We start from the raw sequence: 17,150 nt of genomic DNA, 5'->3' as shown, positions 1-17,150 counted from the left end.
CCACAGCAGGAGAGGATGACAGACTTAAGGTAGGCACGACGATGGTAAGGTTCTACCGGAGCTGCAACAGTGATGTCACCACCACCATCAAGGAGGGTTTCCTGTGGCAGGTAGTTACAGGCAACTAATCTGCCAATCATGACCATTCAAGGTGTAAACTTAATAAAAAGCATCTCGTTTAGATTCGCCAAAATTAAAATTATATTACTGATGTCTAGTAATTAGGGCCTTTAGACCTGCTGGCATGGGGGGTAATTACTACTCTGCTATTACTTTGTCCACTCTCGTTTACATCAAGATATCATAATCTGTCCCAAATTTGCTACTGCTGACCTACAGATTCTCGATCTTTTCGTGAAATTACCTTAGGTTAATTAAGGGAGATTGGCTACTGCACAATGCACCGTCAAGGGGGATGGTAATAACACATCTAGGGTCCAAGCTACCATGCTTGAGGCTCTGCTGCACTCAGTAGGCTGAAGCACCTTGCTGAGTGAGCTAAATTCTCTCTCTGTCAGGGTGTTCACCTGGCTGACTTAGGGGGTTACCGTCCCCGAGGAATGATGGCTCCGGGTCTGGGGTTGAGGGGCCTTTCTACCCGGCGGTGAGTCACTTTCTCAGGTGGGCGCCAGCGAGGCGACACGCGGACAGGCCTGGCCAGGGCGGGGGTTTGTTTGGGTGTTGTGGAATGGCAGCTATGTTCTCCCCCCTCACTCCTTTACTCTCTCCCTCCACTACCTCAGCCCCCGTTGGAGTCCCCGTCTCGCTGCCAAATTTTCCACAACCATTATATTTAATTCAAAATTTTCATAATTTTTAGGTTGAATTTGATGTTACATATTTTAATATAATAGATAAAAGTCAGTGACAGGTGCAGTTCTGGTATAGGCTTTTAAAAAGGCAGATGACATTAGCAAGGCCATTGAAGATGTGGCAGCCCACAGGGCCCGTGTGAGGCCATATAAGGCTTCTACGCCACCGGACCAGTAACAGTTTCTTGCTAGCTCTCGCCGGGGTAGGTTGTGCCTCCTTGATCTATTTCGCCTGTCGGAATATTATCAGACGCATTCACGGAAGTTTGTGGACTGTGCATCCTCTCGTCCTCTTCAAGTTCTGCTCCTGACGGCCAAGTGACCCAAAGCAAAATTGTTGCTTAAGGACAACCTCGAATATCTCCAGACCCAAAGCTTCGCAAATCAAACATACTTATACTTGCTCCAAGATGCTGGCACTCAGAGCTCTCGTCGTGTTGGCACTTGGCACTATGGCCTCGTCCTCTGCCATCCCTATTTGGGAGCTTCTGACTCGCCAGGAAAAGGTACTTGTCTAGATCTATTTGTTTGTGGGTGTCTGACATTCTGGGGAAAAAATACAATAATTTTATATATAAGTACTGAGTTTTGCAGAAGTCAGAGAATTTGACACGAGAGACTTGTCTCAAGTGTGTCTCAAGAGTTTGATTGAGGAGAGAGATAGCAGGAGACTCGTGTCATTGACTAGTAACAGGTCGCTAACGTGTTTTCTGTTTTGTTTACAGATGGGTCGCTTGATGTACGTGTTCATCCACCTAGTAGACCAGTACTGCAAGGATTCCAACATACCTGGTGAGTCTTCACACTATGTATTCTTCACGCTATGTATCCCCCAACAATAACAGTAGCCTTCATACTGTGTACCCTTCACTATGTATCGTTCACACTGTATCCTTCATACTGTGTACGTTTCACACTATGTATCCTTCACCTACAACACTTAAATACGTAGATATAAGTAAGATCAGGTTTACCCACAGAGCTGTCAAGCACAATGTTTTATTACTGTAGTGCTAGGCTGTTTCTCGTTTTGTTTTTAAGAACGCGTGGCTGGCAAATAATTGCTTCCACTCATTGTACTCTTATAAAGCCTTGCCCAGTGGATGATGTGCGCTTCACTAGGTCAAACACCGTTGGGTCTGGCTAGTAACTGGTTTGGGCGACCACTCACATAGCCTAGTCACTGGCTAGGGCGACCTTGATAAGCTAAATAGTTTTTTTTTTATCTCCGATGGAAACCATAACCTACTACCCATTTATCTTCTCAGTTACCCACTTACGAATTTATCCCACTATCTAAGGTCTAAATATGTTTGCTTGTATGACCACGTTGGAGACTTTTTACACACACTTGCTTGGGTTTCCTGTGTTTTTGTGAGTTGATATAACACTGGAATGATGCTTAAGAATTCAATATAGTATTCACCTCGTTTGAAATATTCTTGATTTCACTGTGATTAAAAAGTATTTGTTCTGTCTAATAAAAAGTTTAATCATTTAAAAGTCTTAAATGAATAGGTATTCTGCCCATTAAGATATTAGTCAAATAAAATTTTATGATACTACTGTGAATTACTTTCTAATATAGAAAGTAGTCAACTAGAAATTGTAATTAATAATCCACCAGAAATTGTAATTAATAATCCACTTAAACTTTTAATTAAATGAATCGGCTCAAATGGCTCACGAGGCTATTTTCTAAGGCATTTAAACAATTTTATTTGATATAAATCACTCGTCTTGCTGACATCTGAGTGCCTCCAACCGAGACTAAACCAATTAATCAAAGCTACCTCGAGTAACTTTCTAACGGAGTCACTCACCACCGACATTAGTGCAGGACTTTCTAATATGGGGGGAGGGGGGGGGGAGGTTGATCCACATTACCCCCCCCCCCATGGAGGTAAACCCCCCACGGACAGAAACAGACTCACGTAAGCTTTCTCATCGGACAAGAGAATTTCTCCTAAATACGTCATGAACCGGATGTTCCCTCGGAAAACCATCTCTGAACACCGGAAGATCTGTAGGAAATTACAACATTGTAATTAAGTTTCACTGGAGAATATATCAACTTTTTAAGTGATCCCTGGATAAGAGAATTATATATCGCGATAATAAAGATATTAAAAGATGATATAACAAGATATCGCGATGTTCTCGAGAATGCTGCAACAATTTGATATTATCATACAATAAAAGAACAAATGAGAATCGGTCATATTCTCATATATTCAGACATTAGAATACAGTGTTCATCTCGTTTGAAATATTCTTGATTTCTCTGTGATAAAACAGTGTTCGTTCTATCTAAAAGTTTAACCATTTAAAAGTCTTAAATGAATGGAAATTCTGCCCACTAATATATTATTTCAAATAACATTTTAACATAATACTGTGAATTACTTTCTAATATAGAAAGTAATTAACTAGAAATTTTAAATAATAATCCACAAGAAATTGAAACTAATAATCAACTAGAAATTCTAATTAAATGAATCGGCTCAAATGGCTCACGAGGCTATTTTCTAAGGGATTTAAACCATTTTATTATATGTAAATTACTTTCCTGGTGCCCGAGTTGCTTAGCACTGCCGAAACACTGTGCGCTAGGCTTTACAAGAATGTCAAAATACCAATAATATGTAATCTCACAAAGCCATTGTACCTTCTTGTAAATAAATACATAAATAAATAAATCAATATTATCAGAATATTAATACTGCGTCATTTGTGGGAGGAAGAAGTCGGTTACACACTGGGAGCGATGGGGTGGATTGCCAGGTTGCGCTAGATTTCAAGTCCGGGATCATTGGAAGGTCATGTCAGGGAGGGCAGATTGCGCACTCTCTTCCTCCCATTGTATACTTCAACAGGAAGTTCTATTTGTTCTACCCTTAAAAAGACGTTCAATGCGTCACACATTGTGGCTACGATTAATGAGGGCACTTCTGCTTGGTTATAATTATCACACAGTTTTCAAGCTACACTGCAATTTGTACTCTAAACTAAAAAGGTAATTGTTGAAACGCAATATATATAAAGGAAAATCTATAATTTTTCCCACGATGAGATTCAGAGAGCAGACTGCTTAAGGTATTATTAGTCTGCTCTTAAATTCTAACTTGCAGGATAGTATATTTTTTCAAATTATACTTATGTTCTTCAACAATTTTGTTTTGCAAGTTACTACGTCATAATATTGTTGCAAAGTCCGTTGGTCCCAGATTTCTTGTCTATAGGGACTTTGCTATTTGGCCTGAGACACACATACAGAGAGACACCGTACAGGATTCGCAGTCCATGGACCCGGGGTCGATTCCTGGCCGCGGCGGGATCAAATAGTAAGCCTCTTTCACCTAATACCGCTGTTCATCTAGCAATAAGTTGCTACCTGTTGTGGGCTGTGTACTGAGGATATGGTTGTACTCACCTAATTGAGCTTCGGGTCTTTGGTCCCACCTCTCAACTGTCAATCAACCGGTGTATAGCTTCCTGAGTGTGTGGGAAAAAAATTAGTTAGTAGTTAGTAACAGTTGACTGATTGACAGCTGAGAGGTGGGCCGAAAGAGCAGAGCTCAATCCCCGCAAGCACAACTAGGTGAATACACACACACACACACACACACACACACACACACACACACACACACACACACACACACACACACACACACACACACACACACACCGAGGCAAATTTTCCCCATATCCCCTCTCGAGCTTCGGAATTCCCAGACTGAACTTGGTCAACTTATACCCCGTACCCTTCCCCCCTCCCACCCCTTCAACTCTGCCAGACGCCCGTAATCTTCCACAACCCCCCCACCCCACCCCCCCTCTACCACAACCAATTCCCCCCCACCACTGCCCCATCACTCCACTGCTTCACCCTCACACCTCCCCTCACCACTTCACTACCACAAGTCTCAATAGCTTACCCACAACACCTTTTCACAACATCCCACTACCACACTACACCCCCAACCACAACACCCTACCACACCACAGCCCCAACCACACCACAACCACAACACCACACAGCCCCACCCCACCACACCACAACTCCCACCACACCACAACTCCCACCACACCACAACAACTTCCACTACCACTGGCCCCTACCACATCACCCCCACACCACAACCACAACACCCCACCACACCACCAAAACACCCCACCACACCACAACCACAACACCCCACCCCACCACCACAACACCCCACCACACCACAACCACAACACCCCACCACCCCATCACAACACCCCACCACCCCACCACAACACCCCACCACCACAACACCCCACCACACCACCACAACACCCCACCACCCCACCACAACACCCCACCACCACACCACCACAACACCCCACCACACCACAACCACAACACCCCACCCCACCACCACAACACCCCACTACACCACAACCACAACACCCCACCACCCCATCACAACACCCCACCACCCCACCACAACACCCCACCACCACAACACCCCACCACACCACCACAACACCCCACCACCCCACCACAACACCCCACCACCACAACACCCCCACCACCACAACACCACACCCCCCCACCACCTCATATAAAGCATCTATTTCACGTAGCACAAGGCAAACTCTGCCATACAAGTGGCTTTAAAAACTTGATTTGACCAAGCTTTTAAAACTTACCAGCTCAAAGAGTTGAAATGGGAACATATCGCCAGATTTGACTGATTTCGTTTATGTAAAGTAAAGCAATTCATAAACATTTAGTAGTGGATTGTTTTTAAATTAGAGGTTAGAATCCCTCCAAGGACGTCACGAGATCCCTCGGCTGATAATCAAACCCCCTTCAACTAGCCGCTCCTATCCCTCCCTCGCCCTCCAGCTGAGGCGCCGGAAAACCCCATCCTCCTGTCGTCTAGGAAATTTCGGGGATTCTTGCCATCTCGGTCCCTTCCGAGCCAGAGCTGGAGGGCCGGAAATGGTGGAGTGGGAGACGGTAGAGATGATAGTTGTGGTGGTAGTTGTGGTAGGAGTGAAGATGGTGGTGATAGCTGTGGGTGAAAGGTGTGGTGAAGATAGTGGTGGAGACAGTGGGTATTCCCGACAGGTCTAGTGATCTCACCTCTTCACAACATTTCGCTCATCTGAGTTTCATGTGCCTTCGTATCCCTTTTTTTTTACTCCCTGAAAGGTTCGCTCGCAAAGACCTTGCCCCAGTCTGTCTCGAGTCTTCTTCCTGTGGCGCCCGACCGTCTTAAAGACCTTCCTGCACTTTGATGTACAGACTCTCAGTCTGTAATGAACTTCTTTATGTTCACATCACACATATGTATTCCTTTAGTAATTATTTTGTTTCTTTCTCTTCAGTCTTTTTTCTATTCTGAAATATTTCGATTTTTTTTCTGAGCGACAATCGCTTGTCATTTCCCTGAACGAAGGCTGTCGATGAGTTTCAGCGTGTTTCACATTGTTGCGTGATCAATTTACTTGTGCACAGTCTAGCGTTAAGAGTGCACAAAGGCGATTTCTCCCAAGCAAGTTTATACCACTTGAATTTAAAGAGGAATTTAGATTTCAATGGCTATTAAAAACGACAAGAAGAGATAGAGATAAAAAGTAGCTAATACCCTGATGCCCAATTGTGCGTTCTGAATGTCTTTCAGTGTTGCTTCCAGGGCATCAAAGACGTTCAAAGGAGTTTAGATCATGTTTCATAAACGATCTTAAAGCTCCAATTACCGAGTGAGCCAAACATGCTGGAGTAGTGTTGACCCATCCACCAACATGCACCCACAGGGAAGACCACCTGAGAATGTTGTCTGGTCTACTTGACTCACCATCCACACAAGTCAGACCATCATTCTTACCAGCTAAACTTTTCTTTTTCTTCTGCCTAAATTTACGTCTTGGAGTCTTTGTTATCCATATTAAACAGCAACTTCCATAGTCACTAAATTCCTGCCTTGGCGTCCTGCACCAGTGAGATTAACGAGTTTTGGGAGACAAAGAGGGACCAGAAAAAATAAGTACTATTCTGTCTCGTAAAAATATGTATACTAAGACATTCTGTATACCCTTTATATATGTATAACTACACATATAGTATTGTAATGAGATGATGGTTTCTCCAGTAAGGAAATTTCATACAGCTCTGAGAAGAAGTGTAAAGGGATTATTATATGCTCTCTTGTTTTAGATTGTATTTTCTTCAACTCTAAAATTTATTCCAAATGAATTCTTGCACTCAATTCTATCTAATTCTCAAACATAGTATTAACGTGTCCCTGTTACATTCTCATCACTACAGTACATTGTTTTCCTGTGATATTCTTACTATCGCAGGCTTTCTCTTCTAGCATTCTTACTATTACGACCTATTTTCCTCCTGGGACATTCTTGGTCTCACAGTCCATCTCTTCTAACACAAGCAGTGAACACTGGTCCCAGCGTGAGACTCACCCGGTCTTCTCTCTGTTGTTTCAGACTGTCGCAAAGTGTTGACGCTCTATGGTATGTCCAACCTGGTCAACGAGGAAGACAACTCCCTCGACCTGATGGACCCCTACCAGAGCAACTCCAAGGGTATCATCTGGGAGAAGGTCATGAAGGGCGACTTTAAGCTCCCGTCCTACAAGACTTTTTACACTGAGGATATCTCCACTAGTAATGAAGGTGTGTTCTTTAGCCTTGTTTTGTTTACCAAGCTGGGGGTTTATTTTTATGTTTTTATATACCCATTTGATTTATGCATGGTAGTTATTATAAGCATTTAAATTGACAAAAAGATCTGTGTAAAGTATTATTTTTGAGCTCCAATAATAAGAATATTTAAAATGGTCAAGGATAGCCAGTTTCCACACTAAGTTACGATCACTGATACCATTTTCTTTGTTACAGATTACGATCAGATGAACGAGGTTCAGGACGGGCCTTACCCTTCCGTTTTTGGAAGCCACAAGACTGCCAACGACCCTCATCCTTATGCTGTCCGCGTCCCTGCCCCTGTTAAATTTGCTAACGCCCATGCCACCAGCAGCCATCCATACGCCGTACGGGTGGCTCCCCCCACTGAGGTGGCTGGCCAGACTTCAGGACCCTCCGGCATCAAACCTAGTGCTGACTTCGAGCCTATGATGACTGAGAGCCGCACTTCGACTTCCTTTGTCCACCGCTTGTTGCCTGGTCCCTCTGCTCCGAGGCTTGCACGCTTCAGACGTAACGTCTTCCCGGAGGAGGAGATGAAGGAACTGCTCTCGCAGGTCTTCACCAAGTGAAGAGTTATGGAATTTCTACCTAGTACCTTCTCCCTCCTCCGCTGCTGTACAGTTAGAGGTAGCCAGAGGTATGTGCATCGACCACCAGCAGCTTTCTGAATGCTGCGGACCTCTGACCACTGTGCCAATGCTTTAAGACTTGCAGTCGAGGACGCTTCCTAAAGAAAAACCTGTGTTCCAATTATAAGAGGCTTTGTAGACAGTAATGCTTTATTGTTATTTAAGTGGCGAGTCTGCCATTGTATATACAAATGTAAATACTTTATTTATATCTGGTGTATATCTAGTCAACAACGTCAGAGCTGTGTGCCAAAGGGTAGATGGAAACCTGCTTCCAGTCGACCTTTGAAGGCTATCATGAGAGGAGGATCGCGCTGCGAGGGGCGGCATTCGGTGTTTGTTTCTGATTTTATCTGACCAGAAAATGTATTCAATGCATGAGGCTACAGTAGCTCCTGAAGCTGGAAACTTTGGGAGGTCTCAAGCCCACCAGCTGCACTACACTTTGCACAATGAGTTGCGACATCGGATGCATTCCACAAGAACCTGGCCTTCAGCGCCTAACACTTTCCTCCCAATCTGTTATCAGCGTTATTTTGTAATGCTGAACGAATCAAGATTCATTACCATAATAACATTCATTTATCAACCACAAGCTGTTACTCTTCATCATTCACTATTATTTATCATCAATGACAACTACAGTAATTGTATTCTTTTGCCGCTATTACATTCATGATCCATGGCCACCGACTGTTCTTGTCAGTGGTACCAAGAACATTTATTCTATACACTCATCAAGACACGAGAGACATATGACTCCCAAACCATTTTCAGACTAAAAAAATAATGTATTAAAGTCTCAACATAACGAAGAAGCTATAGTGGGGCCCACTACAGATCCGTGGACTCTGAGCTCTGCTACTCAAAATCTTCTATACACAAGAGAAACAAAGCTTCGCACCTTCGTCCAAGTATGAAGATGATGTTAACATCCTACAGACGTTAAGGTCATGTTTACCTACAGCAGAAAGTAGCTACACTCTGCTTCGGGTCGACTCTCTCCAACATGCTCCATATTGTTATTGTTGCGATTTTCATTATATTGCATTCTTCATTCTGTATTATAATCATCTGGAATAATGTTTGTATAAATATTGTAAAATAAACGATTTTGTTATGGTTGTAAACCAACAAGTTTCTTTATCCACAATACTGTCTTCAAGTGTTTTTAGCCCGCTATACTGCGTCTCCAAGTGTCTGTAGCCCGCTATACTGCTTCTTCAAGTGTCTTTAGCCCATCTTCAAGTGTCTTTAGCCCACTATACTGCATATTCAAGTGGCTTTAGCCCGCTATACTCCATCTTCAAGTGTCTTTAGCCCGCTATACTGCATCTTCAAGTGTCTTTAGCCCGCTATACTGCATCTTCAAGTGTCTTTAGCCCGCTATACTGCGTCCCTAAGTGTCTTTAGCCCGCTATACTGCATCTTCAAGTGTTTTTAGCCCGCTATACTGCGTCCCTAAGTGTCTTTAGCCCGCAATACTGCCTCTCTAAGTGCCTTTAGCCCGCTACGCCGTGAGTCTAATTATTTTTGTCATGTACACTGTGACTAAGTATCTTTACCTGTTACACTGTGTCTTTGAGTATCTTTACCCACTACACTGTCACCTTTATTGGCTATGCTGTGACTCAAAGCAACCCATCCTACTGTTGAGATAGTATCTATTGTGACGGTCGTCAATAGTCACGAATTTGTACGTACTTAGCTCTTAGATAGTTGTATACTAACTAGTAAGGAATTCTTTAAAAATGTGAAGCTAAAAAAAACAAATATTCCCAGGCCTAGTATAGCACCTATATCTACTATATTAGGCCTCATATATCGTGTATTAGGCCTAGGATGGTTAGGTTAGTTTAGTTTGTCAAAACAACACAAAGTAAAAAATTATTTTCCGGTTTGTCCAACTCAATAGTGCCGATTTCTACTTTTCAAATTTGGTTGTACATGGGAATATATACACTATGGTCCTCATGGTTACTACAAGTACTACCAAAACAGGAGGACGGGCTGGACGAAGTACCAGAACCAAGGCCTCTGTCTCCAGCTACCAACCTTCTATTATGCAGGAAGAACCGCACATGTCTGAACCATCCAGTAAGGTCAGCATACTACTAAACGTTACTAGTGCTAGGCTTAGGCTCGGCTACAAGTATCTCTGGGAGTTTACACCACCTGCTAATGTAGACTTGACTAAATGTAAACTGTCAGCAGAACTATTTCACATATTTTACGGTATTATGTAATTGAATGCAGTTACAGCAGTCCCCGTGGCGCAAGTGGTCACACACTAGCCTGGCGTTTTACTAGCGCTTTGGCCTGGGTTCGTATCTTGGCCGAGGAGGATTTACTGGGTACCAATCCTCAACTGTAGCCTCTGTTCACCCAGCAGTGAATGGGTACCTGGTTGTTAAACGATTTGGCGGGTCGTGTTCCGGGGAACATTAGGATTAAGGACCTGCCCGAAGTGCTATGGGTGCTAGTGGCTGTACAAGAATGTAAGAATATATATATATATATATATATATATATATATATATATATATATATATATATATATATATATATATATATATGCCGGCGAGTGGGGAACCACCCCACTCGCCGGCATCCGAGTGCCGGCGGTGGGGTGGTTCAAATAGCCTCGGCTATCACCTCATTTTGTCCGGTCGTGATGGTCAAGTGGATTAAGGCGTCTTGTACATACCAGTTGCGTTGCTTCTGGGAGTATGGGTTCGAGTCACTTCTGGGGTGTGAGTTTTCAGCTGCATATTGTCCTGGGGACCATTCAGGCTTGTTCGCATTTGTGTTCCTCACGTGTGCCCCAAAGAATGAGGTGATTTGGTAAAATGCTATGCCCAAGATTAGTATCCGAGTGCCGGCGGTGGGGTGGTTCAAATAGCGTCGGCTATCACCTCATTTTGTCCGGTCGTGATGGTCAAGTGGATTAAGGCGTCTTGTACATACCAGTTGCGTTGCTTCTGGGAGTATGGGTTCGAGTCACTTCTGGGGTGTGAGTTTTCAGTTGCATATTGTCCTGGGGACCATTCAGGCTTGTTCGCATTTGTGTTCCTCACGTGTGCCCCAAAGAATGAGGTGATTTGGTAAAATGCTATGCCCAAGATTACTATCCGAGTGCCGGCGGTGGGGTGGTTCAAATAGCCTCGGCTATCACCTCATTTTGTCCGGTCGTGATGGTCAAGTGGATTAAGGCGTCTTGTACATACCAGTTGCGTTGCTTCTGGGAGTATGGGTTCGAGTCACTTCTGGGGTGTGAGTTTTCAGTTGCATATTGTCCTGGGGACCATTCAGGCTTGTTCGCATTTGTGTTCCTCACGTGTGCCCCAAAGAATGAGGTGATTTGGTAAAATACTATGCCCAAGATTACTATCCGAGTGCCGGCGGTGGGGTGGTTCAAATAGCCTCGGCTATCACCTCATTTTGTCCGGTCGTGATGGTCAAGTGGATTAAGGCGTCTTGTACATACCAGTTGCGTTGCTTCTGGGAGTATGGGTTCGAGTCACTTCTGGGGTGTGAGTTTTCAGTTATATATATTATATATATATATATATATATATATATATATATATATATATATAAATGAGAAAAAATCGTAGAATTCAGTGATAACTGTCTCAATGGAGTTTGATAAATGTGTAAGTACTTATGTGTAATTACTCATTCATAATGATGTACTGCCAGGAATCTTAGCAAAGTATACAAAATTTGCTTACTGTAGGTGCAGCCTGCACATGACTGTAAAGCTGCCGCCCAGTTGGGTGGGTGTGGAGCAAGACCAGCAACTGTGTGACTCACCATAGATGTAAAGTGCCTTGTATAGAGACTGTTGTGAGCCTCTTGTTGAAGCACTCATGATATCAAAAGATTACTGATAACTACCTAAGTATGTGTAATTACATAAGTGTAATTACCTAAGAGTAGCTACAGGATGAGAGCTACGCTCGTGGCGTCCCGCTTTCCTTTATGTGTAATATTGTAACTTAAAGATGGGTCAAGTTTGTACACACATTTTTAAGTTGCAATATTGCACAACAGTTTAATTAAAAACTCTTATAGGGAGGGTTACAATGTCTCAATACAATATTATAATCAAATATTATGTGTTTGGTCAATGGGTTTTTGGTTTAATCTTGCATACTTATTATCTGACCGCTTGTTCCTTCTGACTCTTCTTAGCTAATCTATGCCTGCTTCTGGGTAAATCTTTCCCTGGAGATGGGTGGTCAGGTCGCAGTTGTTGGCCTCCACCCTCACTCTGTTTCTCTCAGTCAGTCTGGTGTTGACAACGGCTCTAACCAGCCGAAACGTTCATATCCCTTTCCCATTTCTCTGTGGATTTGGATATATATATCCAAATATAGTGTGAAATCGCTCGCCCTCTCTCTCTCTCCCTCTCTATTTTTTTGTCTGTCACTTAATTAATCCGTTTTTCATCCTGTTTCTTATTTAATTACACAAACACACACATAAAGCGGAAATCGGAAGTACAAACAGCGGTGGGAAACTCTTTTGGAGTTAAACAAAGGTAAAGAGCCGGGGACTATCACGCCAAGCATATCACCAGCCCAGAGGTGATATGGCCATAGAGCCCAGTAGGCTCAGGAACCTGTACACCAGTTGATTGACAGTTGAGAGGCGGGACCAAAGAGCCAGAGCTCAACCCCCGCAGGCACAACTAGGTGAGTACAACTAGGTGAGTACCAGCTTCATATACAAATATCAATAGCATAAGCACTGCCTTCAGAAATCTGAAGGAATATTTGTTCAGGATCCTATAGTCCTCATGTGTTACAGTAATTTTGAAATATGTGGTGCCAGACCGGAGTCAAATATAAAACAAAGTTGAACAAAATCCAGAGGTATGCCACATATTAATTACAGAGCTAAATTATGAGTTACGAGGAAAGACTAAAGCAATAAAGCTTCACGTCTCTGAAAGATAGAGAAAATAAGGGGAGTTATTACTACCAAATATATAATTCACAAATTAATTGATAGGCCAAACAACGACAAATTGGCGTAGATAGTACCGAACGAAATCGGTTGATTTATATAAAATATTTAGAACAATTTTAGTGTCACGTTAAATAGATGGAATGAACAAGAAAGTGGAGGCAGCCTTCAAACACATATGTGTGAGGATAGATAAAATAGCCCAAAGAGCTCGGGAACCAATAGATTGAAGGCTAAAACGGGGTCCAAAGGATAAAGCTCAACCCCTGCAAGCACAGCTAGATGAGAACACACAAGTGACAACTTGACCATCCGATTCTGAAGCGAGGCTCTTGAGAGGAAGAAAAGTTTAGGTTGACTGAACGCAGACGGAGTTGATGGATGAGCAACGATTGAGAATACGTAATTATCATCATGGAAGAAAGAATGGAGAGGCTGATACAGAGTGGATGCCAGAGATGAGTGAGCACATGGGTTAGAACACGAGACTGAGGATAGATAGAGGATAGGGAAAGGATTGGACGAGTAAGTGATTACCAAATGAAGGCGCCAAGCCGGGAAGATTATGTAGCCTGCCCGTCCTCTCAGAGTGGCCACAACGGGCAAAAAATTTTACTAAAACGTTTGAGCCTAACCTATCGAATACGCATAGAAAAAACTTTAATATTTGTGAGCAACTATAACTTATAATACCCCTTTATTTTGTCTGTGATTTTCATTTCAAAACGTAGTACAGTATGTGAGAGGACGGACTGCGTCGCCGGAGTGTACGAATGGGTAAGGACATCGACGAAGAGAAATACTATGTTTATTTTTTTGTCTAACGATAAAATTATTTTCTTCCTAGCAATATTTTCCATTTCCGTCATATTTATTTTTCTCACAATGTAATGTAATAACGACAGGAATTCTTATGGTTTACATAACTGTTGTCGATTCAAGGTACCACGACTGCACTGGTGTTGGACATGTCTAAGAGTTCCCGGGTCTGGAGTCAAACGAAAGGCCTCGTGTCTAACCCAAACTCCTGGTTAGGTAGTACTTACAGTAACGACGTGAACCATCGCACATATAGTGACGTAATGGACAATTAGAAAGTATAATTTGGTAGTACTGAATTTGAACAAATTGGAAAAGGTTTTATATTTATGTTCCTCATATAACCTAACTTAACCATCCTAAGCCTAACACACGCTATATGAGGGCCTTATCTGTGGTATACTAGGCCTAGGAATATATAAGTTTGGTTTTATCTTTATTTTGTCTGGAGCCTATAAAGTGAATAGTACCAAATGCTACTAGCTAATTCTCTAAATACAGCAATATATGTACGATGGTCCACACAGTTACAAAAAGTACTATCTTAATTAACAGAAGGATACGTAGACGCAACAACATACCGTAGACACGGTATGTTGTTGTGGCATTACGTCGCTTGTCGGTGGAGAACAACTGTCCTCTGGGCAGATAATCACACTGTTCAGGAGGCGCTTGGCCGGCCCTGGCGTCCTTCCCCCCCCTGCAGAGGCAAGCCCAGACGTCCACCCTGTACAGACCCAACTTGAACACTATATATCGACACCCAGTAATCCTAAAGAATATAGACGTTAGGCTTCCTGTGAACTCCGGGTTGCCAAACAAAAATCAAAGTCTAACGGCAGAATCGCGAATGCTTCCTCCACTTTTCTTAAGATTTGTTGGGGTAAAAAATGCAGCAGCGTCTTCTAGTGACCTCCGGCAGAGAAAGAGCCAGACACTAACCCCGCCCAAGAGCTCACAGCTGACCCTCCCTCCCCCCCCCTAAGACCCGCCAACTCTCGGCAAGCCGGCGCCAGACACCGCCGCCTCGCTCTAAGAGCCAACCGGAAATTGAAAAAATCGGTTAACTTACCTGTGAACTTAGACGATAAGTGTGTCGTATTATCCTGGACTGTTGAAGAGGGTTGCTTGATGGTAGTACTGACACCCAATGGCAAACATCGCGATGCGATTTCCAGCGACCCCCAGGCGGAGCAGGTATCAAGACGTCTGCTCGCCGTCAAGGTTGAACCAGGCAAGATTTACATTAATTCTCCCCTGGTTATTTACTGATCAAGATGCACGGTGCTAACACACACCAAGGAGAGATCAAGGAGAGGAAAGGAACACGGTGTGTTGTTGAGTTGATTTAGGGGCGACAACGAAAGGAACACGGTAGTGTTGCTGGGAACGGCTTTGTTGACGTCGTTTACATAACTGTAATTAACAGACAAATGTTACAGAAAATGGACAAGGCAATGGTCTCTTACAATATTCGTATCTCAAAGTCACTTTGTAAGAATTTAATCTTTGATAAAATAAATTGTTTAGGTTAAAATCACAGATAAGAAACAAAAACATTTGCTACCTACAACAAATATGGACATTACACAGGCTCAAGGTCGAGGCATTATCATTACAAGCGGATACGAGTCACATCGTACACAAGACGGCTCTCCAAAATATTTTAAACCTACCTAACCTTACCCAACCTAACGTAACCCAACCCAACCCAGCCTTATCTAATGATATATACGGTACTGACAATCAGAAAGCAGGCTTTGTTGTAACCCTTCTGTACAATTTGAAATACACCATTCCAAATATTCTAGACTTATAGAATGCTAGTGACAGTTTTAAATTCACGCTAGGCTATTATTTTAAGTCCCAAAATTTCGGTGGATCACATGATGATAGACGAATCAACCCATTCAATTACGGATCACAATATCATTCCATCAAGGAGCCTTAGCCCTTCCCGGTATGACGAATGATAACACAAAAGGAGGGATTACCAGCGTCAGGAGGACGCTCCGGCAGGCCTCGGACCCCACCAATGTTTACACATGACACGTCATGCTAATGTATGATAATTACTCTCCACGTGTGGTAACATTTGGTTGGAATGGTTATTTATATCCCTTCTGAGGCGTTACCATCCATGGTTTGCATCTTTATATTATAATATTGTATCATATAATTATTACTAATTATTATTATTATTATTATTATTATTATTATTATTATTATTATTATTATTATTATTATTATTGTGATTATTATTATTAATGCCATTTTTTCGTGCTGCATTAATTGTAGTTTACTTTGAAGTTTGTAAGCTAGAAGTTCATTTTTTGTACAGTTGTCTGCAACTATGTGAGGTTTCTATAAATTTATTGAATAATATTATTTGTTATTATAGCCATTCATTTACAAGTTTTTGCATTGCTGAAGTGATAGTGTGTTGTGACAGGCAGCCTGTTGCCACAATGCGTTCCATAATTTTGCGTATTTCGGGGTGAAAAGATTCGAAATTGTTCTGTTTGTGCCCAGAGAACATCTGTCTAGTAGTTTGTTCTTGAGGGAGGAGGAACTTGTAGAGAAGTTAAATGGAGGGCATGCAATTTGTAAACTTCGTAGACTATACACAGACAATATATAGATTTGGATCTCTCCTTTGCTGCAGAGTGTGCATAGTGTGCATGCAGCGACACTGGTTCAAGTACATGAACTTCGCTGCTCACAAGATGTGTAACTCTCGTCTCTCCGCCATAATTGACCTGAGGCCCGCCGTTTTCAGCGGTCTCGACGGGGATGGGAAGTCGTCGGCTTGTCAAAGGACCTCCCCTATTATAAACCTGTGGACAGTACTCCCAAATTAATGGTGAGTACTATATTATAAATCTGAGTTGGGAGTTGTATTATACATCCCTTAACGTTTAGATGATGTGTTACCCCTCAGTAAAGAAGCATCAAGGAAATGTTTTCCACTGATTGAATGAGCTGGAGCACTGAAACACAGTCGCCTGAAGATATTTATACTGACAGTAACACTCTTTGGCTGCAATCCCATTGATAAAGAATTAGGAAGAAAACTAACGGTGATGAACAGCCATCCTTCTTGAAACCTTTGAATCATTTCTGTGTGAATACGCTAAAAAACGTTTCACTGCAATTTGTGTAGGGTTAATCATGGCTTTTACACGAGACCTGTGTTGGAGAGGAAGTTGTAAAC

The 17,150-nt window shown here is 42.6% G+C and overlaps 1 protein-coding gene and 1 long non-coding RNA gene across 2 annotated transcripts in view; one reads left to right on the top strand and one right to left on the bottom strand.

The window, feature by feature from the left end:
- LOC138363161 (uncharacterized) overlaps positions 1–16,025 on the bottom strand; it is a 73,382-nt gene extending 57,357 nt beyond the window's left edge. The window contains exons 1-2 of the long non-coding RNA XR_011228031.1: positions 15,931–16,025; positions 15,009–15,352 (exon numbers count right to left, since the gene is read on the bottom strand). This is a non-coding gene — a long non-coding RNA (uncharacterized lncRNA). The remainder of the gene's footprint in view (positions 1–15,008; positions 15,353–15,930) is intronic.
- On the top strand, positions 989–9,280 carry Reg-5 (Rhythmically expressed gene 5). The gene is made up of 4 exons (XM_045729348.2): positions 989–1,318; positions 1,538–1,604; positions 7,293–7,481; positions 7,707–9,280. The coding sequence occupies exons 1-4, from the start codon at positions 1,223–1,225 to the stop codon at positions 8,081–8,083; spliced, it is 729 nt and encodes a 242-aa protein (XP_045585304.1). The 5' UTR covers positions 989–1,222; the 3' UTR covers positions 8,084–9,280.
- Positions 16,026–17,150: the final 1,125 nt, after the last annotated feature.

The sequence above is a fragment of the Procambarus clarkii genome, chromosome 10 (assembly GCF_040958095.1).
Source record: "Procambarus clarkii isolate CNS0578487 chromosome 10, FALCON_Pclarkii_2.0, whole genome shotgun sequence".
Classification (NCBI taxonomy): domain Eukaryota; kingdom Metazoa; phylum Arthropoda; class Malacostraca; order Decapoda; family Cambaridae; genus Procambarus; species Procambarus clarkii.
Note: the sequence above shows the minus strand (reverse complement) of the source record. Positions and strands in the feature narration are given on the sequence as shown.

What these genes read in the sequence shown, in the direction of transcription:
- Reg-5 (XM_045729348.2), top strand. Translation starts at nt 1,223, where the DNA reads ATGCTGGCACTCAGAGCTCTCGTCGTGTTGGCACTTGGCACTATGGCC. An exon ending in TTCTGACTCGCCAGGAAAAG is followed by an intron (nt 1,319 to 1,537) that starts GTACTTGTCTAG and finishes TTTTGTTTACAG; the next exon opens with ATGGGTCGCTTGATGTACGT. An exon ending in CAAGGATTCCAACATACCTG is followed by an intron (nt 1,605 to 7,292) that starts GTGAGTCTTCAC and finishes CTGTTGTTTCAG; the next exon opens with ACTGTCGCAAAGTGTTGACG.